Genomic DNA, 22295 nt, shown 5'->3' with positions numbered 1-22295 from the left:
TTTCATTAGAGCACAATTGCCCCACCTAAGATTTGTCTTTCTTTCACCAGACCATCCATAAATACATATGAAGCAGGTTTTCTTCCTGCTGTTGTTGCACTGCCATGTTTCTACAGTAGCACAGAGTGGACAAACCAAACACTGGCTCTGCTGGCGGCCTTATTTCACAAACACTGTCGCCGATGTAAATTCTCTTTTAATCATGGAAGGTGAGGGTAACAGAACAGTTGTTATAGGTTAGAAATCCATTGGAATTAAAACTAATTTGATAGTAGTTACTGCCAAGTAGATAAATAATACACGTATAATTTTTAGGACAAACATGTATTTAAATTTAGTCCATTCAATGTTCTCTTTCTTCAATGTTTTTGACAAACCCTTCCTTTTAAATGGGTGCTGTGTGCATCAGTATTGATCAAAGGCTGCTGAACTAATTGAATTTATTTTTTGCTTTACCCAGTCTGGAATCCTGTAAAATGTAATTTAGTCTCAGAGGGCATTGTGTAACACGCAGACTACATTTATAACACAGAAGGTCCGTTTATATACTCCTAAAAACCTAATATTTGGCATATGTTGTTGATCTAGTTTGTCTGTATTAATGTACCCATCTGCGCTTGAGAGGTCATTTTTTTATATTCACATAATCATATAGAGTGGAGAAGGTGATCTCAAGACTCACTCATCCATTTTTTTCAAAACATTCTGCATTTCACATATTTAGTTTATGCTTGTCCAGAATAAAAGTCTCAAAGACGATCCAGAATCTCATCTAAAGACTAAGATCAAATATGGTTCACATATTGGTTCTTTCTATATTCCAATACCCCTAAAAGATCAATACATTTACTGGGATTTTGGCACTCAGATGTGTAAGCATATCCTTTGTCCGTAATATTGAGCGGCTGTATTTTGTTACTTGCAGGCTTTTGAAAACTTGTGTTTAAGTGTCTTAACTGGCATTATCTCCATCGCCATCCTGCTTAATGAATGGTGGACTGCTTTTGAAAGAGAAATATGCACAACACTATGTCAGATTTAAAAAAAAATATATATACGTCTTAATAATGTACTTTATTTGCCATTATTGTTTTAGTCATAATCCCGGTGAACAAGTGCATTACTTAGCACATTAACATCTTGAAGTAGAGCATAACATGTATTGAATTCTAACAAACTGAAATTGTCAGTGCTAGATAGATTATGAAATATACTATAATCGGTACAGGGGATGTTTTGGGATAGTGAATCATATTCATAATGAAAGCACAGATTTGATTTTGGTGATTTTTAGGAACCGAAGAATGTGACATAGTAAAATGATTAATATCAATATCCATTTGTTTTCATTTTTACTTTGCTATCATATGAAAAGAGGCCAAACAAAGACATTGGAAATGTTTAGAAGCCCATCCACCTGTTGAGGGATAACATGGATTATTATCATTAAAACACTTCTTTTTTTTTCTTTTTTTTCTTTTTTTTTTTTGGCAATCTGTAAATTGCTTGAGGGTGCCTTTCTTGCACATACAATTTTACATTTCATCCACAGAGCTTAAGATGTAGTTTCCCCGCAGTTTAGAACTTATAAGGTTTTAGTCAGCTCTCCTTTTTTTTTTTTCTTTTTTTGGGGGAGGGGGGGCATCCAGTTCATATAAGTCATGGAGCTTTAGTGACAAATTTTACATGGCTTTGATTGCTAATAACATAATTTTTAGACTGCTTGAACAGTAATTTATTACACAACTGGCCTTAATGCTTGATAATGTTAACATAAATATTATATTGTTTGAGATTAATTTATTAAAAGTGCACATCATGTTCTCTGGATGAGAAATGCAAAAATAATTTTATTATTCATTAATAAAGATCAGATTAAATAAATGCTTTTGTTTCTTGTATTTGTTTTCTTTCAGAAATGTTAGAAAAATAAATCATTGCATGTAATCATCATTCAAATTACTGTGTTGCCTTTGAGGAATGGAGGGGTTTTTTGTTTGTTTGTTTGTTTTGTTTTACTATTTCGGTGTATAATATGGAGGAAATTAAGTGGAAATAACATTTTATTTCCTTTAAAAACGTATGTCTTTCGCTTTTACACATTTAAAATTTAACATTTTCATGCTTATAAATTTGTTTCGAATCATACTTCATTGTTCATGAACTTTTATGGCTATCCAAGCAGACTCGCGGCGTGATGTTGGGTTTTACAGATGTTCCTGAAGGCATCGTGGTTGATTGGTAGCCGAGCCTCGTTAGCGCGACAGCTAGCAGGTGTCGGACAGGTGAGAGCCGAGGGCCGCAGCGACCATGTCTGACTGGGAGGAAGAGTACGACAAGAACGCCGTGGAAATCAATAAACCAGCCCCGGTGGAGTTCGAATTCCCTCCAAACCCTCCAAAGGAAAATATATGTTTCGGTGTCAAAAACAGAAACACATCTGAATTCTCCAGAGAGCGCAGGCCTTATGGAGCTGATGCTGGAGGCCCCGGAGGAGACAGACGACGACAGGCGGGCGAAAAGTTGGATTCATCCCGTCCGTTGACCCTTCATGTGAAGAGTACATCAGTAGGGAGAATAATAGGTATGTTTCAAGCTGCTAAACCAGTAATTTACTACATGGATTTTAGCATATTCTAGCATGCTCGTGTGTGACTGTTAGCTAGATGGCGTTCATTCGAACTGTATTTCCAGGGTTGTCATATTTCATAAATCAGACCCTGTTTATATGACAACTTTTCATGTTAAAAAAGGGATCCTTTATGCGTTTAGTTTGAGAAAAGTTTACGCCAAAAGCCTGAAACTGTTGTAGTTAAAATTTCAGGAGTCTGGCTGTTGAAAATTTGAAATGAAACCACGTGCACAGGGAACAATGGCGAGCGCAGAGAAGGTCTTATGGACAGACTGGTGACTCAGCTTTAAACCCACCACCTTGCAGGAGAAGTTTCCTGGGAGTGAGACATGCTGCTCTGGAGGCAAACATCGCTGTTGGTCTCCTATGAACAGAAGAATTTCACTTACAGGCGTGGTGCTCAGGAGCACACTTCAGTTCTTTTCTTATAATACAGTACCTGGTGGCAACAAACCAAGAGCCCAGTATCATAAACCAAATAATTTTTTAACAAACTTTTCAACTGATTAGCCTGTGAAATGTTATCCAAATAAAATAGTTTGAGTCCAAAAGTGAGACTTATTTCAAGGTACAAATAAAAAACACATTGTCATATACCGATATGTCATATTTTTTTTCTGTTGCAAATCATATATTAACATTATCACATATGGTATAATTGATACTGTGGCTTCCTATTTTTATAAAGTTTGAATTTACATGACCTGTATGAGTGAGGATCTGCATTAATTCATAAAATACTCAAACTCTTCGTAAGATCAATCAAATCTGCACTAACGATTTAGATTTTTACCTCGAACCAGGGTGTTAATATTCCTATTACTCACTTTACTTGTTCTGTGCTTCAGTTGAGACATTAAAACAATTAAAACTCGCAAGTCCGTGCCCTTCCAGGACCACGAGTGCCGATCTCTTCTAGTTTGTATTGCAATAGCCTTGAAGGTTTGCATCGCGATGGGCTTCTTGGTTTCCTATGGCCATCGTTCTGTGCCATTGACAAAACTCCTCAACCACTTGAATGCTCCTCAGGCACTGCAGGCTCTCAGTATTGTGTACGTTGACAAGTATAAATTGAGACAGTGGGTCAATTGCAGAGGAATAATTTACTGTGTGGGGTCAATAATTTAAATATTAGCAATTTCCTGTTAATTTCAGCCACTCAGAAAAACTCTGGTGCTCTGATAGGGTTTGTTCTGAGGACAAACCATCATTATTGTTGTGTAGTGTCAGAAAAGTACAAAGTGTTGGTCTATGCTTGTGATTTAGGTGAAGTTCATTTTATGACCGATCCACACAAAAAAAGGATCATTTATTGTTCATTTTCACTGTGCTATTCTGCAGTCGACAATGTATGGGTGTTTTTCAGACTCAGATGTTTGTAATTCCGTTCAAAGGTCGTGGAGGAACCAGAATTCGTGAACTTGAAGAGAGCAGTGGCGCAAGAATCAAGGCAAGTTGAATTTTTGAAAGTTTATAATTTTGGCAGTTTTTTTTCATTCAGTAAGTAAGCCTATCACAGCAAGCTGTCACAGTTTGAAAGCATTTCTTTTAAAATGCTATAAACTGAATTTCCATAAAACAATTTTGTAAAGTTTATCAATAAGAGCATTGTAATATATGTAAGGCTGTGTAATGTTTACATCCTGTGTGACCGTTTCTTGTAGATCAACAGGGGGGATTATGAATGCGAGGTCGTCATCTTTGGGACTGTCGCTGCTCAACAGAAGGCTAACAACATGATTGATGGCCTGCTGGAGGACATCTCACGATTTGACAGTGGTCTGGAGTCAGGTTTGATTCAAACATGTGAATCTTGAGATTAATTGATGTTACCTCTGGTCGTTGAGCATTTTTATGACAGTGGCATGCCTTTGATATCCACTGTGTCAGATCTGGATGAAAGATTTGATTCATTATTCTCAAGATGTTCCAGTTGAAATTTGACTCGGACAGCATTTTAATGTTAATTACATTACTAAGTGTAATGATTGTGCCATGCATAATGTACCAATAACTTTCTTGTAGGAGTTATTCTTTAAAGAAAAATATTTTATACAATGTAAATTTCAACATTGCAAAAGTGTAAGAGACCTCACTATGGCACTATAGCTATCATATGAGATTTATCACCATGAAAACCAACAAAGAAACAGTCTACCGTGACTTTATGTTTGGGCGATGTTCACCCGAAATAGCATTTTCTAGTGTGATCTGTTCTGCTCACCAGGTCCTGATAGAAGGCAAGATTATGGAAGGAGCCACAGAGGAAGAGGTGACTGGAATGACTCTACTGGCTCTGTTTGGTCTCACCAACAATTGAGCGCTGCACAAGCTGTTACACCTCGCCCAACCATCGACTGGAATGACATTCGGGAGAACAAGGACAAGTACGAAGCGCTGAAGTGGAAGGGTGAGGGAGCACACACTGTCAGTGATTTGTAGAGTTCAGGTCCTTGAACTTTTTAAATAGATTTAGCATGTCACTGTTGACATGTGACAAAGTACACATTTTATCTTTAATGGTGAATTTGAAGCCATTCCTGCATATTCTACCTGCAGACCTTCCACCAATAAAGAAGTACTTCTACACTGAGGCTGAGAGTGTGTCCGTGCTCACAGCTGAGGAAGTCAGTGCATGGAGGTAAATACTGATTAAGACGACAGGTTACATCTTCTACTATGCACACATAAACGGTTGAACTCATCTACTACAGCATGCACTGTATTTGCAAAAAAGAAAAAAAGTCCAAGCAATGCATGCAAGATATATTACTGAGATTTACTTCTTGTTTTATACACAGTTTAGATATTTCTGTGATAATCATTGTAGTCAGTACAGAATAGTTTGGACCAGGTTTCAAAAAATTATGTTGCATGTGTTTTGTATTTTCAAGCACTTGTATTTTCAAACAGGAAGGAAACCAACAATATCTTTGTGGACGACCTGAAGGAGGGAGAGGAAAAGAGGCCCATTCCTAATCCCTGCCGCACCTTCCTGGAAGCCTTCAGCCTCTATCCAGAGATCATGGAGAACATTGAGCGGGTTGGCTTCACCAAACCAACCCCCATCCAGGTATCAGCCTCAAACTACCACTGAGTGCTGGGCTTCATTTTTAGCACAGTTGAACTCCATGTCCATGTAAACCGTATTTGGCCTTTTGAAAATGAAACCTGATTAAGAACAGCTTTTTTTTTTTTTTTTTTTTTTTTTTTACATAATTTCAAATATATATTTCTCAGCATCTCTGAAATTAAATGGTAAACATTATTGCATATTCCACTTATCTACCAAGCTCACAGTCACATTTGGATATACTCTTACATGCAGTCCGACAGGTTTGAGAACTGACAACCTTGTGGTTAGAAGTTACAACGGGGGGAAGCTGCTGTTGCATGTTTCAGCGTCTGGCAGTTTTAGAAACGTCTAGAAATCCCCTGTAATGCCAGCCTGTACTGAAGCTCTGCACCTTTTATTTTGTTGTTTTTTTTAATTAGGACTGTAGTTAAAAAATCAGAAATGGAAGTAAACCGTCACATCTTGAGGCTGTATATGAAGCCTCCAGTGCCATGGCACATTGAGGTGGGGGCTCCAGTGATGGTTTTGTGTTGTCAGGGACTCTTTCATTGGAATCTCTTGAAGTTCAATTGATGATTAAAATCATCCTGTGTTTTAATGTAGTTCTATGAGTAAGCAGACTTGAAGGGAATATAAAAGCACTTAATGTGTTCGTTAAACATGTGTAGCAGTTCTCTTTTTCAAAACAAACACTTCTTCACATTCTTGGAGAGATCAGCGGCGCCAGCTTGTCATGAGCTCCTGAATGAGCTGAGGGACAGTCCTGCAGACTGATGACAGACTCTTCTCTGGTCAAGTGCGGTGCAACGTGCTGGTTGGAGTCTTTCATGTCGAGTATGTTGCTTCTTTCACCACCAGATCAGCTGCCCGTAGCTCTGCTTGAACAAACGGCCCCAAAGTGCATTGTCAGAGAAGTTTCAGGGATTTTGAGTCATTCTGTGCTGCAGGTGGGCTAATGGACTTCAAAAAAGTTCTTCAGTAACTATCAGTTTGACAGCCCGAGTTAGTTTGATTGACCCAAGGGGGAAATGCAAGCAGGGAAGTCGGTGAACTGGCAGAAGTGGAGAGTATCAGTGGCTGCTAAACCTTTTCTACATGAGAAAGATATTTGAGGCGTTCGTCCATATACTGTATGTCTGGAAATGATTCGGTATTTCCATCATGCAGATTTCCGTTTCTGTGTCAGTGTCTGCGGACGGGGAACCAGAGTGCTGCTCGAGGAAATGAGTCGACTTTTATCCTGTTTAGAGTTTCACTTTCATTTCTCAATAAAAGCCTGAATGGGCGTGAGAGTGATACTGTTTCAAATGTGCTTCTGTTTGCCCGCACACCCTCATCCTCTTCTGTGGTTTACATATTCCAGCATGACTTTATTGGACTGGTGCCAACCTGCTCAAGAGACGACTACATTATTTCAAAAGAAATGATTCCTAGCATGTGATAACCTTCTCTTGTATGAGCTGCTTTCTAGCACTAGCAGTTTTTCAATATGTGTAAATAAGTATGTTTAACTTGGGGATATGTTTTCTCCAGTCTCAGGCATGGCCTGTGCTGCTGAGCGGCGAGGACCTGATCGCCATCGCTCAGACAGGAACTGGGAAGACTCTGGCCTACCTCCTGCCTGGGTTCATCCACATGGATGGACAGCCTGTGTATGTACTGGCCACTTTTCTTTGTTCTTTCGACTTCCTGGCTTCCCCCTACTGTGCAGTGTGTTCCCACTTACTAGAGTTGAGGAGCGTCTATCTTTGTATTCACCAAACTCTTGTGTTTCTGTTCTTTCTGCATTGATACGAAGACCAAGAGCTGAGCAGAACGGTCCAGGCATGTTGGTGCTGACTCCCACCAGAGAGCTGGCCCTGCAGATTGAAGCGGAGTGCAAGAAATACCGTTACAAGGATTACAAGAGGTTCATAAGAATCAGCTTTGTATCAACACCCACTTGGAGTGTAGATGATACGAGATTATAACTTTACTTTTTTTCTTATTTTTTTTTTCCCCCTTGCTCCCATCAGTCTCTGTATCTATGGCGGGGGTGACAGGCGGGGGCAGATCAACATGGTGAAAGGTGGAATCGACATCGTTATTGCCACACCAGGCAGATTAAATGATCTCCAGATGAATGAACTCATCACTCTGAGCTCCATCTCTTACCTGGTCAGTGAGCATATTTATTGAATGTGTTTGGCGTATGTTACGGTGAAGAGGTGGACATGTTGACCTGCATATATCTGCATCTATAAAACCTTTATGGTAGTTTAGGATATCAATAAATCCAGTGGATTTTCAATTTTCTTTTATCAGAAGTGATGTTTGTGCTCAAGTTTCTCTTAGCACTGTCTGTTACATGTTTTTATTTTTTGTGACAGACTGGGAAAGTTCTTAATGCACCATCTTTTGCATGTAGGTGCTGGATGAGGCCGACCGTATGCTCGATATGGGCTTTGAACCTCAGATTATGAAGATCATCCTGGACATTCGCCCAGACCGACAGACTGTCCTGACCAGGTAGAGGAGGTTTCAACAGATATTTGATTGTACAGATTGAGGTTTGTGTTTTATGACTGAAGAACAAATTCACCTCCGAAGAGAAAGCATGCGAATCATAGAATTTCAACATGTTTGCATCATGTTTGTCCACAGTTTGATACACTGTTCTTAAGTTGACATTCATTTTCTTTGAGAGAATTAAAAGTGTGATTGTTTGATTGGTGTGATCACTGTCACATTTGCATGATCACGCTGATCTTTAATCCTTCTTCACATTCTACCTGTGGACTCAGTTACCTTGTTTTCTTGTGGTGGGCTAGACTAACAGTGATCTGTAGTAGGCCTCTCCTGATCCTTTGGTGTAATTTCCTGAATCCTTAGTTTGCACACCCCAGTTTCCTACCAGCCATATTCTCCAACTAAAGTCCGCAGGATGCCCTCTGTCATATCTTTATGTAGCCAATTGTCTGGAGTATAAAAAATAAATAAATGTTGCGTTCTTGCACTCTCTTCCTTCTTTTCACCCCCATTTGTTGTTGTTGGCTTTTCTGTTCACTTGTTTTTCTTTCACTATCTGTTTCTTTCACTTTTCTGCCCCCCTGTGAGGTTCAGTAATATATATCAGTACTCAAAATAAATAAAATAAAAAATAATGAGCATGTTAACAAGCAGCGCTTTATACTTAAAAGCTCCTCTTGGAAAAGCAAATCTGTCGGGCATATTACAGCAGCCAGTCTCCCATTCTGCTGCTTCCATGCTGGACAGGGCAGGTTGGAAAAAAAAAAAAGGTGTGATTGTTTTTGTTTTTTGTTCTCCCTCCATTTCCTGTTACAGCGCCACCTGGCCCACCGGCGTGAGAAGGTTGGCCAAGTCCTACCTGAAGAATCCAATGATGGTCTACGTCGGCACCTTGGACCTGGCGGTATGTGGAACTGAAATGCATTTATTCAGTGTTCAGAGCTGAATGTCTTCACATCAGGCTGCTACACAGACATTGGCTTCAATGACATGAGCCAGACGTGTGCTATTACATTGAAATTAAGATGGGATGAGAGGCGGTGGTGTAACCCTGCTTCTAGTCCCACCAGAGTCCATGTAAAAGCCACATCTGGGGTCCGTTTCACAAAGCAGAGTCAGAAAACTGAATCTGACCCTGAACTCTGACTTCATCTACTCTAAGATTGGAAACTTGAGTTTTCGGTTCCAGAACAGCTGCTTTGAGTTTGTTTCTTCAACTCGGTACTAGTTTCACCCGTTTCAAAAGGAAATGCCATGTTAGTGAAAAAAGTCTCCACCTGATGGACTTCTAGTGTAGGAGGTCTGACAGAACTGTGCTCCGCCAAAGTCTCCAGCTGAGGGAGTGAGAAAATCGAACACCGTGTACCTGAAAGTGGGCGGAGTCTGAAAAACTCGAGGTTTTTTGGGGAAAACTTGCTTCGTTTTATAGTGTGTGTTACTGCGGTAACTGACCGCGAGGTTAAGTTAGCTTTTGAACAGGTTGGAGTTCCTCTCTTTGTCTGGGTTGAGTTACCTCCCACTGTGAAATGAAAAACTCTGTTTCCCTCATTTCAGGGTGAACAGACTCCGTTTTCACAAAATCCTGCTTTGTGAAACGGACCCCAGGTTGTTGCCTGCTGTTGTTACATCGTCTTGTGATGTATCACACATTTGTCTTTTTTTAAAGGGAAATAGCAGTGGTAAGCAGTTTGTCAGTGCAGAAGACAATGCTGCAGTCTCAGACATTCATGCTAGTGTCCTTTTTATCAGACAAAATAAGAAGGCGGGCTCCTGGATCAAGCCTGTATTATGTGAGCATCACTGTGCTCTGTCCTCTTTGGACTAATATTTATGCTGAGTAATTTACACGATCTTCTTTGTGTATAAACGCCTACGTCAGTCTGATCACTTAATGTTGTGTTCATACAGTAGGAACAATGTGATTTCTCAGTCAGAATGACCCCGTAAACACAGCGAGAATCCGTCTGTTGGTGTTTCAGGCCGTTAACACGGTGCAGCAAACAGTGACGATTGTGAGTGAAGAGGAAAAAAAGTCATATTTATATGACTTCGTCAGAAACATGCTGCCCCAGGATAAAGTTCTCATCTTTGTTGGCAGAAAGATCATGTGAGTAGGGAGTTGTTCTCTGTTACGTCTTGTGAACAAACAAAAAGCTGCTAAATTGCAATTCACATTTGCAGGTAATTTACCGGTCGGTCACATTGGCAGCGGCAACAGTTGCGGCCAACACACAACACGTTTGTGTTTCCATCTGTTCTCAGGGCTGACGACATCTCCAGTGACCTGTGTCTGCAGGGTCTGGCTGTGCAAAGTCTTCATGGTGACCGTGACCAGCACGACCGTGAAGAAGCTCTGCAGGAATTTAAGGAGAGTACGTAAGAAAAAGGTTCTGTGGCTTTCCTCCTCCGGTACTGATGCCTCTGGCGAGAGTATAGTTTCCCCACCATATTTATTCAAGTCACAAAACTTCATCACATAGTTCTGCTCTGTACTTCACACAATGATTTAGACTATTAGTTTCATTTCAAGCTGAAAGAGAAGAGCTCCTTTCAGTTACTGGTTTGTTCACCGGTTGCTTCAGGGCGGACCCTTGAGTTGTCTGAGATACTTAATCATTCTTCCAGGTCGAGTCCGCATCCTGGTCGCCACAGACCTGGCGTCTCGAGGCCTGGACGTCCATGACATTACACATGTCTTCAACTATGACTTCCCGCGCAACATCGAGGAGTACGTCCATCGCGTGGGCCGCACCGGCCGGGCAGGGTGAGGATTGGCGCTCGCTTGTCCGTGTTTTATGCCAGTGTGAGAATTTCCTCCGTCTGCCACGTGTTCTTTGTTCCAGACGATCGGGTGCTGCCGTTACGCTGGTGACAAGACAGGACTGGAGGATGGCCTCCGAGCTGATTCCCATTCTGGAACGATCAGGCCAGGTGAGCACACAAATCATTACAACTTCAGACATCGGAGTGTTGCTTTGCTGCAGGGGGACCCGCCATACTTCAACTGTTCAACTTTTATACAGACCAGAGCAAAAGAGTCTGCCTGTGTGATCTTTGTCAGATTTGTAGTCTAATGTAGGTTTTTGCCTCGCGTTTATTGAAATGGCACGGTAAACGTGAATAAGAAGGTTTGACAAACTGGATCAGTGGCAACAACACATAATTTCAGCCTTCAAACAAAGAAAATGTCTGCGGGAAGTTCATGACTGTCTAGAATTTCTGCTTCCTCTGTTTATCCTAGGTACATATGCAACAAAAGAAGGGCGTGTCTTGTTAGTCAGCGTGATTTGTTTTGCGTTGCACATCCTCTGCACAGGCAGATTTGATCATTTGATTCAAAGCCACTAGATCAGATTCAGAAGTGATGAAGTGCATTCTGTTGTAGGACATCCCAGAAGAGCTGGTGCTCATGGCAGAGAGGTATGAGAAGCACATGAAGGAGAAGGAGCTCCGAGATCCAAAGGGAGGTCCGGGACGAGCAGGGGGCTCGTCATCGGACCGCAGAGGTGGTGGAGGGAGAGGCGGCAGAGACCGTTGGGGGTTCTAATGCTGGGTGGAGTCTCAGTAAGTCCAACAAACATCGTCTCACAAAACAAAACGTTCTACTTCTGTACGAAAGGACTAATGGAGAAAGTTCAATGCTGCATTCATTCAAGCTAATCAGTAATAAGACAGTCCGATACATTCACAGAAATGAAATCATTGTCTGGTTTTCTGATGATTCTCCTGTTTTTCATTGCAGGAGGATCAAGAGCTGATTCTGATCTGTGTTAATTTGAGCTTTGAATTTACGTTTGTGTGAAAACTTGCTGTTTCTTCCCACAGTGATTTGATGGCTTTTAATTTTCTTCAGATTTTTTTCTGTATTAAATGTTTACAAACCAAAGTTGTGTTTAAGTGTTTGAGCATGTTTGTGGCCGTTATTAAACTCTGGTTTTAAAGGGACTTGACAGTTTGTGTTTATTTTACTGCTTTATTGTTTAAACCTTTGTTTGATACGCTGAAGGTGAGACATGTAAAGTGGTTTCAATCATCGCAGGTGGATTCATTTTAAGTATCTTTAGACATTACAAGCATTAGGCAAATGTGATCAGGTAAGAGGAAAAAATGCATGCAAGTACTTTTCCTTCTGCAGTACACCAAGCAATGTCTCTTTGTTGGATTTTTTACAAAATGGCATCTAACCAGAAAAAAGATCTCAATGTTTAGATTCCAGTAATCATGCACTGTAATTTCAGTCGTCTTTACCGAGACAGACAAAATAGTTTTGCTTTTCTGTTAGCCATTGTTCCTAAATAGTTTCTGATTCTTTACACAACATGAAACTCAAATTGTACAATACTTGATTTATCGATGAGCCATTGGTCCGTTATACCCTGCTGATCCACCAACCAGTAAATGATTTTTAGTTGGAAGTTTTACCAGTAGCTGAGGCCACCTACTTACACATGAAGTTTTCCTTATATTGGGTTGGCTTGAATAAATGTGATTAGTTGCATATTTTCTTTGACAAGCCTGTAGTATTACTGTCATGTCATCGCATATAAAAAAAAAAAACCTCAGGGAGTCACGCTGCCTTGTTTTGAAGAGGAAATGCGCTTGGAAGGAGTATTTCAACAAGTCAATGACCCCAAACAAGAGTAAACAAATAGCAGCTCAGTTCTAGATCAACAGATGTGAAGTTCCCCCATAAAACTTGTGAGGCAAAAGGGAAGGAGCTGTGGAGTGTTGATAAATATCTGTTCAGAGGAGGAGCCGGTCAACTTGATGAGAAAGTGGCTCATATAGCTGTTAGCATTTCTCTAAATCACAAATGTCCTGACGATTATTCACTGTATACAATAAACACCTGAGTTCAGAAAGAAAAATGCAGACTTTTCTTGAAAATCTGTTTATTTCAATTTTTGCAATTAAAATGGATTAATTTTTGATTTATAACAATGTTTCCAATGCATAGAAATAAAAGATTTTGAGCTTTGCTCACATTTTTGTAAACATCGCTTTTTGGCCACACCTACATTAAATGTCGACAAAGTTTGTGGTTTTTGTGGCGTTGCTCTTCACGCTGGAGCGTCAAACACTCAGTGCATATTGGAAAGTCTCCTCTTGAAAATAGGAAAGCCTTCCCTACATTCCTTGTCCAGACGATCAGCCAGAACGTTGCACACGTGCTTGCTGGCACCAGAGAGCAGGTTCTGGCTGGGTATGAAGAAGTTCTGGAGGATGCCACGTCTCAGGTGAGCCTGAAAGTCCTGCAGCAGCATTTGGAAACAGTGGCTGAGGTCTGAGAGGCGCCAGTCGCCGTCACGAGGCCGAGAGCAACAGGCATGGAGGAGCGTGGTCTTGGCATGGTACGAGCAGAACTTGTCAAATGAGGGATCCTCTTCTTTGAGTTGGCTGAGAAGATGCTTCAGGAGCTTCAGACAGGCCTTCCTGAATGCAGAGAATCATACTTAACCAAACTACTATTATACGTCAAGAGTATTTGAATTTCTTTATGTGATTATAGAATCAATTTCTCTTGATACTTTGACTTGTAATATTCAGCTTTCAAGAGAAAAATCAGAACAAGTTCTAACCTGCAGCATCTCACGCCGCCTTCTTCACAGCACGTCTTCTCCGATCCATGACTCTTCAGAATGGCCTTCTCAATGTGCGAGAATGAAATCCGCCAAGTATCTGCAATGTGGACGTCAGAAAAGAAATTTGTAAAGCAAAAAAATATGGAGTTGGGTAAGTGCTATAGGTCGTGCTCGTGTTTTTCCACTGCTAAAATCACTTGTAGTCAAACTTACCTTTAGCGAGGACGCCATCCTTTTCCGCAGTGCTTCTACCTTCATACTTTGGAACAAGATAATAAGGCTGAAACTTGAATTCTCGCTTGAATTTAGTCCCAAGCCAGTGCTTCACATTAAGGCCGTCTTTTGCGAAGGACGGCCAGTTTGATTTCACCATAAGGCAGAGAACCACGTCCAGGGAAATGGTGACCGACTGAACCGTGGTGCTCAGGGTCACTGCAGGGCAGCCTGCTTTCTTCTTGTCCAGTGTCCATTCTGGAAGAACAAAACACACTCCAGAGTTTTCAAAATTTGACTGCGAGGATTGCTATGTGTTACTACAGGTATCGAATATTATGCTGACCTTTAAATTGTTTGACGCATTTCTTCACCTCGTCCCTGAACTCGCTGAGCATCTCACTAGCAGATAGCGTTTCTCCCTCTTGAAACTTCCTCAGAGGGTTTGAGCCTCGTTTCAACCCCACGCTGTAGAAGGCACCATCCTCTCCAAAAGGAGTGATCTCCACTCTCTCAACCAACAGAGGAATCATCACATCAAATTCATCAGGACTGGAGATCTGAGGACACAAGTCAGTCACAATGAAAACACCGATACTGAAGAAACAAAGCTGTATTGATTTGAAATTGGTTACATGTTCTGCATCTCGAGAATCAACTCAGTGACTTACCTTTAGATTTTCATAGTAACTTCCAGTACGTAGTGGTTCTTCTACTTTCTTAAAGCATTCCGTCTTACTTTCAGATGCAAGACTATATTTTTTATTATCTCATTCACGACTTTTGCGGTTTTTGATTTGTCGTCCTTTTTAATCTTCAGGGTTTCCAGTGTGTTATTCAGGAATGAGTTCATGGCTTTTGTTTCTTCGGACTGGCTGGACTCCTCTGGTGTCTTCTTTGTCTTCGTTGCTCTCTCTGTGGCCTCCTTGTCGCTGCCATTAGCGGCACGAGCTTTAGACGCCTTTTGAGGAGCTTCTGGCATCATGTCAGCCTTTATTTTATCCTTTTTGCTCCCCGTCTTCTGAAGGTCCCCCTCCTGAAGTTGCTCTGGTTCCACTTTGATGCCATTTAGCTTGCCAGCATGTGGCTTTGCTCTCGAGGTCTCTGGTTGCAGCTTGGTCATTTCTTCAGTTAGATTTTCTGCTGCTCTGGCTTTCCTACCGTTCTGTTTCGGCTTCATAATGCTCTCAGACGGTTCCTGCGGTTCATCCGCAGGTCCTTCCTGTGACTTGGCAATGCCATTGCATTTTCTTTGTCTTCTTGTGTTGACACAACCTGCCTGAAGGCCCTCTGGCATGTCTGGCTGCACAGGGGGAGTCGCCTGGCTTGGTGTGGCCCTGCCTGCACAGGTTTTACCTCTTGCTCCTCGACTGGCCAGCCCCTGCTCGTTGAGCCCAGCTGTACACTGATTTGTCTTTTCCTCCTTTCTGTCCTGCACAGACGGCCGCTCTGTAGAGTGGCGTGGCTCCTTAGTCTCCCTTTTCTTCGGTTTCTGTTCCCTCGTTGTTCCATTCTGCGTCTCTTCTGGGGTTTTGCGTCCGTTCTGTTGCTCTCCGTTCCCTTCGTCTGTGGATTTCTTGTTTGTATTTTGGGCAGTGGGACCTGTTGCCTTGCGTGGCCTTCCTCTACCAGACATGATGTTGAAATGACAGAAGTGAAAGCAAACCAGCGTATTGAAACTCAGGGATGTATTTTATGAGAACACGCCCTTCCTTTGGCTTTTCTGGGAAACGAGTTTGTGACGAGGTCCTGGTGTACATGAGATCATTGCAGTGGCGGATTATGATTTGCTGAATCATGAGCGGGAAAATTCATTTTGTTTAACAACACACTTTCGACCCTGTTCTCTGTGTTCAAAAAATACTTCCGTGAAAAGAAACTGACATGAATGCTAAATTTGTTCTCACAGCAATAGCTGCAGGTGGAATTGAACAGCTGCCAGTCTGAAACCGTTTCAGAGAATTTTGTGGAATGCGAGATTCGGACCAGAATGAGAACACTGCTGCCTGAAGGGTTTCAAGCCTGCTTTAAGAACTTAACCTCCATCCATCCATCATTTTTTTCAGTTTATCGTGTTTAGGAAGTTAGTTAACCCTTTTAATCCAATTCAGCTATTTCTACATGTTAAATGTTACATGTTAAAAAGTTAAAAAGTTTGAAGTTTTACCACACTGCTGGTATTTCCAGTTTTAACTACCATGAAAAATCAATTGTAAATAAACTTTGCTGATGTACGTGTTATGTATGCTGAACACTGAGAATTTCTAACAGGAATCCTATTTTTCATGTTTGGTGTAAGTCATTGACAGGCTTCAGTTTGTTTCTGTGGAAAGAGCTCCATCTTGTGGATGAACAGCAATACTGCCAGGAGTCCCTCATTTTTTGTGTCAGAGTTCCAGGATTAGGAAGCTCGTCGCAGACAGGACTAAATTCAGGAGCTGCTCTGTTTTCATTTCTTTGTAACAGAAAAGCACACGGATTAAAATGGTGAAAGGCAACAGCAAAAAAATGTTTTGGTTGAAATATGTTTAATGTTGCAAAGAGGCTCATGCCATCTTACAATAAGGTGCAGTAGCTCATGTGCCAATTTAAACATCTTCGGTGCCAGTGCAAAGTCAGCAAAAGGCCGATCAAAGTGCTTCGAGAATCGACAAGTGGTCACTTTGTCACTCCGTTCAGACAAATTAGACCATTTTAAGTGCCGTTTAAAGCTTGAACATAACAGATATTCTACTAATCCACTACTCAGAAGAACATAGCTTTAACTTCTTGCCACAGGCTCCTACAGAGTAAGTAGTAGTAAGTTGCAAACAGACACTAAAAGCAGGACAACACGCACCATGTAACGACTCTAGGACCTGCACTCCAGAGAGGTCTCTACTGTTGAATGTCTCAGTATCACAGGAAGGTATTGCCATGAATCAAATCAACAGTTCACATTTAAAACTATCTCTTTGATATTACAGTGTAAATAATGGTAATCTAACCACTGAAATGGAGTCAGGAGTGCCGCCTCAAGGTTTAAGGATCAGGATGTTTTTCTTTCCTTCGAATGCTTTTGCGATGCATTGTGATGATTAACCAGTCTTTGATTATTACGTTGAAACAGCCAATTGTAGGATGGAGCTGGATGACTGACGTCCTGCCATGGGAGACCTTGGGGTCGGCAGTGAAGCACAACATTCATTTGTTCCTCTGGGCTTTCTGGGCAGACTTGGTGATTTTACCAGTGGTGGAGACCTTCTTCTCCACACCTTTAATCACGCCGACCGCCACGGTCTGACGCATGTCGCGCACCGCAAAGCGACCTGCAAAGTGAACAGGGGGGAAAAAAACACGGACAGGTCAAAATCTTAGCGGGCATAACTCAGCAGTGGACCCACTTTTTAATGCAATGTGAAGAGAAAAAGATACTCTACCCAGTGGAGGGTACTCGGAGAAGCTCTCAACACACATCGGCTTTCCAGGAATCATATCGACGATGGCGGCATCTCCAGACTTGAGAGATTTGGGGTTGTCCTCCAGCTTTTTGCCAGAGCGGCGGTCAATCTTTTCCTTGAGCTCTGCAAATTTGCAGGCAATGTGGGCGGTGTGGCAGTCCAGCACAGGGGCGTAGCCAGCACTGATCTGTCCAGGGTGGTTGAGGATGATCACCTAGAAGGCAAAGGGATTGAATTACTTGCCTCTCGCCGTTGCTGACAGTACCTGACTGCGATGTCCTTGCTGCAGCGGCCTACCTGAGCAGTGAAGTTGGCAGCCTCCTGAGGAGGGTCGCTCTTGCTGTCGCCGGCCACGTTGCCGCGGCGAATGTCCTTGACAGACACGTTCTTGACGTTGAAGCCAACGTTGTCGCCGGGGAGGGCCTCGGTCAGCGCCTCGTGGTGCATCTCCACAGACTTGACCTCGGTGGTCACATTGACGGGGGCGAAGGTCACCACCATGCCGGGTTTCAGGATTCCTGTTTCCACGCGTCCGACGGGCACCGTCCCAATGCCTGAGAGGTAAGGTCACAGGTCAGGTTTTTGATGACAAATACCTGTTATGTGCCAAGACTGTGTCTTTGTTGCATTTTCACTCTTTCCCTCGTTGCTTCAGATATTTCTTCAGTCCCTAAACAGTATATTCATACCTCCAATCTTGTAGACATCCTGCAGGGGCAGGCGCAGAGGCTTGTCGGTGGGGCGGGTGGGGGGCTGGATGGCATCCAAAGCCTCCAGCAGTGTGGTCCCAGATGCATTGCCGTCCTTCCGAGTGATCTTCCAGCCCTTGAACCATGTCATCTAGACGGTAGAAAGAAGTATATCAGATATTTTAGCAATGGGAAAAGTATTTCTTAAAGTTTTATGCACTAAAATCGTTGAGTGAAACAACAGATTCAGACTCTCAATCGACAGTATATGAACTATTATAATTTGAGAAATTGGATCTGAAGCAAAAAAAAGTTAAGATGTTTAACCTTTGAGCTGCTGTTTGCCATCTTTGCACCGACCAAACAAATTAGTATGCAAATCCACAGCTTTGAATTTCACCGACGACTTTGCCATTTGCACTGACGCAGCTGTGTCTTTGTTACTCACATTGGGGCTGGGCTCCAGCATGTTGTCTCCATTCCAGCCTGAAATGGGCACGAAGGCGACCGTGTCCGGATTGTAGCCGATCTTTTTGATGTAGGTGCTCACTTCCTTCACGATTTCCTCGTAACGTTTCTGGCTGTAGTTGGGCTCGGTGGAGTCCATCTTGTTGATGCCCACGATGAGCTGCTTGACTCCCAGGGTGTAAGCCAGGAGGGCGTGCTCGCGAGTCTGCCCGTTCTTGGAAATACCGGCCTCAAACTCTCCCACGCCTGCCGCCACAATCAGCACGGCACAGTCGGCCTGCAAATGTAGACGAGACATGAGCACTGTTACATCTTGCTGCTTGTGTTTTTAATTTCGTAAAAGTACAAGGTATCGACATGCTGCTTCTCTTCTGTGTGCAAAACTGCGACATGTAAAGCGGTAACTAATCTGGAGCAGCTTCCCCTCCCGGTGGTACAGACCTGGGAGGTGCCTGTGATCATGTTCTTGATGAAGTCCCGGTGTCCGGGCGCGTCGATGATGGTCACGTAGTACTTGCTGGTCTCAAACTTCCACAGCGAGATGTCGATGGTGATGCCTCGCTCCCTCTCGGCCTTCAGCTTGTCCAGCACCCATGCATACTTGAACGATCCCTTCCCCATCTGGCAGATAAGGAACAGGAACATGTGCACGTGTGCTGGTTAACTTTACAACCTGTTAGCGAGTAGGGTGGGTTAACAAGAGGCTTCACTCTCACTCTCCTACCTCAGCAGCCTCCTTTTCAAACTTCTCGATGGTTCTCTTGTCGATGCCGCCACACTTGTAGATGAGGTGGCCCGTAGTGGTGGACTTCCCAGAGTCCACATGGCCGATCACCACGATGTTGATGTGGAGTTTCTCCTTTCCCATGGTGGCTGGAGTCACGAGAAGCCGTCTGTAAAAGCCAGGGTCAAGTTACAGCGAGCACGGACGCCTCAAGGCGCAGGGAAACTGAGCCTTTCGAGCACAAACAGACGCTGGAATATTTTCTGCAAGTAATGCTTCTTTTGATGGTGGAATAAAAGAGTTGACGTAGTTCTGACACATCAGAGAGCTGAAAGAAAAAAATCTACACAGGTTTTGCAGTGCTGCGCAATAGAAGATATCAGTGAAGGTGGATCGCCTCCAGAGCTGGTCGGCGCATCGACAAAGTGCACAAAGCGCCGTCTGATGACACCTTTGTGTTTATCGCTGCAGTTAATGACAATGAGGCCAGTCGATGTCGTTTGTGTCGCTCTCTGAAGTGCTGGACCTCGGAGGATTTGGGATGGTGTCAGTTGCACTAAATCCTCCGGCTGTGTGTGTGTGTGGGTGTGTGTGTGTGTCCCTCCGTCCATCCACACCCCTGCTCTCCTCTTTCACGTTCAGCCTCTCGTCTCCGCCGTGCGTCGACGCTTGCAGTCGGCGCGGCTGATATTTCACGGCACAGTCCTCTCTCTTTTCTTTTCGCACTGCTTCCCCTCCGAGCCAGAATCCTCCATTTTGTCAGGTCCAGTCCTCTGGCAGCACAGCAGCCATTTCTCTCACACACACACACACTGCAGTGCACTGCTCCCAGGTTAGTGCAGGAGAGAGGAGGGACGCTGTACCCAACTCTGGAGAGATGCTGAGGTGACGAGCACCTCTGAGCTTTAGGACTCACACGTGCGAAGTTTGCACTGGAAGCCCAAAGTGGTCGATTATTCTCATGACGGCAGGTGGAGGCAGGTGGAGGAGCCAGACGCCTAATCCCACAGTGACATGTATCCCCACTTGATCTCGCCCAGGTGAACTCAGAGCCAGGACACGCAGACATTTAACATGCGCGCATTTCACGCGGAGCGTCTCGCGCGGCGGCTGCCGCAGTGCGCGCGCCATCGTGCAGAAGATGATCAAAAACAGCGGCAAGTGTCGAGAAAACGCCACAGTTACTGCGCTCAACCCAGTGAGAGACGGATTTAAAGCAAATGCCAGATCCTCCGCCATGTTTTATCATCTGACGCCGGGATGCGTATTAAGTAGCAGCCGTCTGCCCTCTTTTTCTCTGCATCACAACAATATTCCCAAAACACAGCCTGGAGCCCGAGACGCCAAAACAAGTCGCTTTATGCAATAATGTTGTTGTTGTTGTTTACGTTTTTTGTTTTTCTTTTTTTTTTTTCTTTAAGAAAGAAATGAACTCGCCCTCTCCGTGCATGTATTCTCTGCGCTGCGTCGTACCTGAGAGCTGTCCGGTGTCAGGCTGGCTGCAGGACCGGAGGACAGACGCAGCTGATCCGGTTGGAGCTCGCAGCACGCGCGGGCGGGCGGGAGGGGGGGGAGTTGCGTAATTGCGCGCGCTCGCGTCCGCACAGCATCACGACGAGCGTCCGGGAGAAGTTACCGTAAACTAGTTTAACGGAGGACACTGAGGCGATGCTGTGCTCGGGTTTAGTTTCACAGGAATGAATCAGTTTCTCCCTCAAAGTTTGACTTCTGGTTGGTTTTTGTTTGTGTCCGATAATTGAAGCAGTGGGGTTACCCTGGGCCGGCAGCATCATTTTACCTTGGTTACATAATTACTGATACTGTGCTGATAAATTCACGCAGCATTAAGCCATTTTCGAGCACTGTAACTGTAATTTTAAGTGTAACCGCGACTCCTCTGTGATTATATGTTAAGTTTGGAGGGAGCGTGAAAAGCTTGGCGGTGGCGCACAGCAGGCGGAGTCTTCTGCTGGATTAAAATAACCCAGATACGCTTAACTTCTCTCCCTGTGCGTCTGTCTGGAACGTATCACAACTCTCAAAGCCAATGCCAATTTTAACCAAAGTAGTTGTGTTGTATTGATATATAACTAGTTATTATAGTTATAGTTATTAGATTTTGAATATACCTTGCATTAATCTTTTTAATAACAAAGACAAATCAGTGAAAATGCTCCTTTATGGAGTTTAAAAAAACATGTTTTTTAGATTGTGAAGCTGAAATAAGATTATCATACTAATAAAAAGCCACTCACTTTTTGCACTACTTTATTAATTGAGGGTTTTGGAGCCATCCCAGCTAACTATAGGTAAGAGTTGGTTTAGCCAGGACAGGACAGATCCATCAAGGGCAAACTGAAAATAACACCCACATCCACACCTACAGGCTACTTAGAGTTACCAGTCAGCCTCAAATGCATGTTTTTGGACCGCAGGATGAAACCAGATTACCAGAAGAAAGTCCATACTCAGGGAGAACATGCAGACTCCACACAGAGAGGCCCGGCAGGACTCTCACTCCTCCAAAACTCCACGGAGGTGACAGGTGTGATTCAAACCATAATCAACATATATAAAATCTGAATATCAACACTGCACCAAACACTCAACTATATAAAGAAGAATGAGAATTGGAATTCAGTAAATATTTCATTACAATCCTGCCATGTTGGAGGGAATGTGGATCAGTGAACAAAGATCAGATACATATTTTGGGGATGTCATAAAACAGAGGGTTTGGAAAACTCCTCATCTGTTACTGCAAGACATACTCGTATGACATTCCTAAGAACTGTATGGTTCTCTATTTGTGGAACTTATTGCCTGACACTATGAGGAAACACATGGGCATTTTTCAGGACCCTGGATAGCGACTGACAGCTGAAAGGTCAACTGACACTGAAGAAACGGTGAGAAAGGAGGGGCAAAACAGGAAGTGGCTTCCAACAGGATAAGAGCCTTTA

The 22295-nt window shown here is 43.1% G+C and overlaps 3 protein-coding genes across 3 annotated transcripts; 1 reads left to right on the top strand and 2 right to left on the bottom strand.

Moving 5' to 3' along the window:
* The first annotated feature begins 2310 nt into the window (after nt 1-2310).
* On the top strand, nt 2311-11763 carry ddx43 (DEAD (Asp-Glu-Ala-Asp) box polypeptide 43). Its single transcript, XM_030106537.1, has 16 exons — nt 2311-2584; nt 4027-4082; nt 4297-4408; nt 4878-5042; nt 5192-5273; nt 5546-5705; nt 7242-7360; nt 7507-7617; nt 7724-7865; nt 8116-8216; nt 9033-9120; nt 10196-10323; nt 10479-10588; nt 10842-10980; nt 11060-11147; nt 11602-11763. The coding sequence occupies exons 1-16, from the start codon at nt 2311-2313 to the stop codon at nt 11761-11763; spliced, it is 2037 nt and encodes a 678-aa protein (XP_029962397.1).
* Nucleotides 11764-13097: 1334 nt separating this feature from the next.
* Nucleotides 13098-15647, bottom strand: cgasa (cyclic GMP-AMP synthase a). Its single transcript, XM_030106536.1, is given in 6 exon segments — nt 13098-13649; nt 13796-13895; nt 14012-14269; nt 14358-14571; nt 14683-14750; nt 14753-15647. Coding segments are annotated over 6 exon segments (1887 nt in total). The 3' UTR covers nt 13098-13297.
* Nucleotides 15648-16522: 875 nt separating this feature from the next.
* On the bottom strand, nt 16523-20894 carry eef1a1a (eukaryotic translation elongation factor 1 alpha 1a). The gene is made up of 8 exons (XM_030106167.1): nt 20806-20894; nt 19333-19501; nt 19050-19229; nt 18589-18885; nt 18141-18291; nt 17749-18005; nt 17431-17665; nt 16523-17319 (listed from the first exon to the last, which is right to left on the bottom strand). The coding sequence occupies exons 2-8, from the start codon at nt 19474-19476 to the stop codon at nt 17195-17197; spliced, it is 1389 nt and encodes a 462-aa protein (XP_029962027.1). The 5' UTR covers nt 19477-19501; nt 20806-20894; the 3' UTR covers nt 16523-17194.
* Nucleotides 20895-22295: the final 1401 nt, after the last annotated feature.

The sequence above is a fragment of the Salarias fasciatus genome, chromosome 13 (assembly GCF_902148845.1).
Source record: "Salarias fasciatus chromosome 13, fSalaFa1.1, whole genome shotgun sequence".
NCBI classification, from domain to species: Eukaryota; Metazoa; Chordata; class Actinopteri; order Blenniiformes; family Blenniidae; genus Salarias; species Salarias fasciatus.
This window is presented reverse-complemented; position numbering and strand designations above follow the sequence as displayed.

What these genes read in the sequence shown, in the direction of transcription:
- ddx43 (XM_030106537.1), top strand. Translation starts at nt 2,311, where the DNA reads ATGTCTGACTGGGAGGAAGAGTACGACAAGAACGCCGTGGAAATCAAT. An exon ending in GGACATCTCACGATTTGACA is followed by an intron (nt 4,409 to 4,877) that starts GTGGTCTGGAGT and finishes ATAGAAGGCAAG; the next exon opens with ATTATGGAAGGAGCCACAGA. An exon ending in CGACAGACTGTCCTGACCAG is followed by an intron (nt 8,217 to 9,032) that starts GTAGAGGAGGTT and finishes TTCCTGTTACAG; the next exon opens with CGCCACCTGGCCCACCGGCG.
- eef1a1a (XM_030106167.1), bottom strand. Translation starts at nt 19,476, where the DNA reads ATGGGAAAGGAGAAACTCCACATCAACATCGTGGTGATCGGCCATGTG. An exon ending in GGATGTCTACAAGATTGGAG is followed by an intron (nt 18,006 to 18,140) that starts GTATGAATATAC and finishes CTTACCTCTCAG; the next exon opens with GCATTGGGACGGTGCCCGTC. An exon ending in CTCCGAGTACCCTCCACTGG is followed by an intron (nt 17,320 to 17,430) that starts GTAGAGTATCTT and finishes TTCACTTTGCAG; the next exon opens with GTCGCTTTGCGGTGCGCGAC.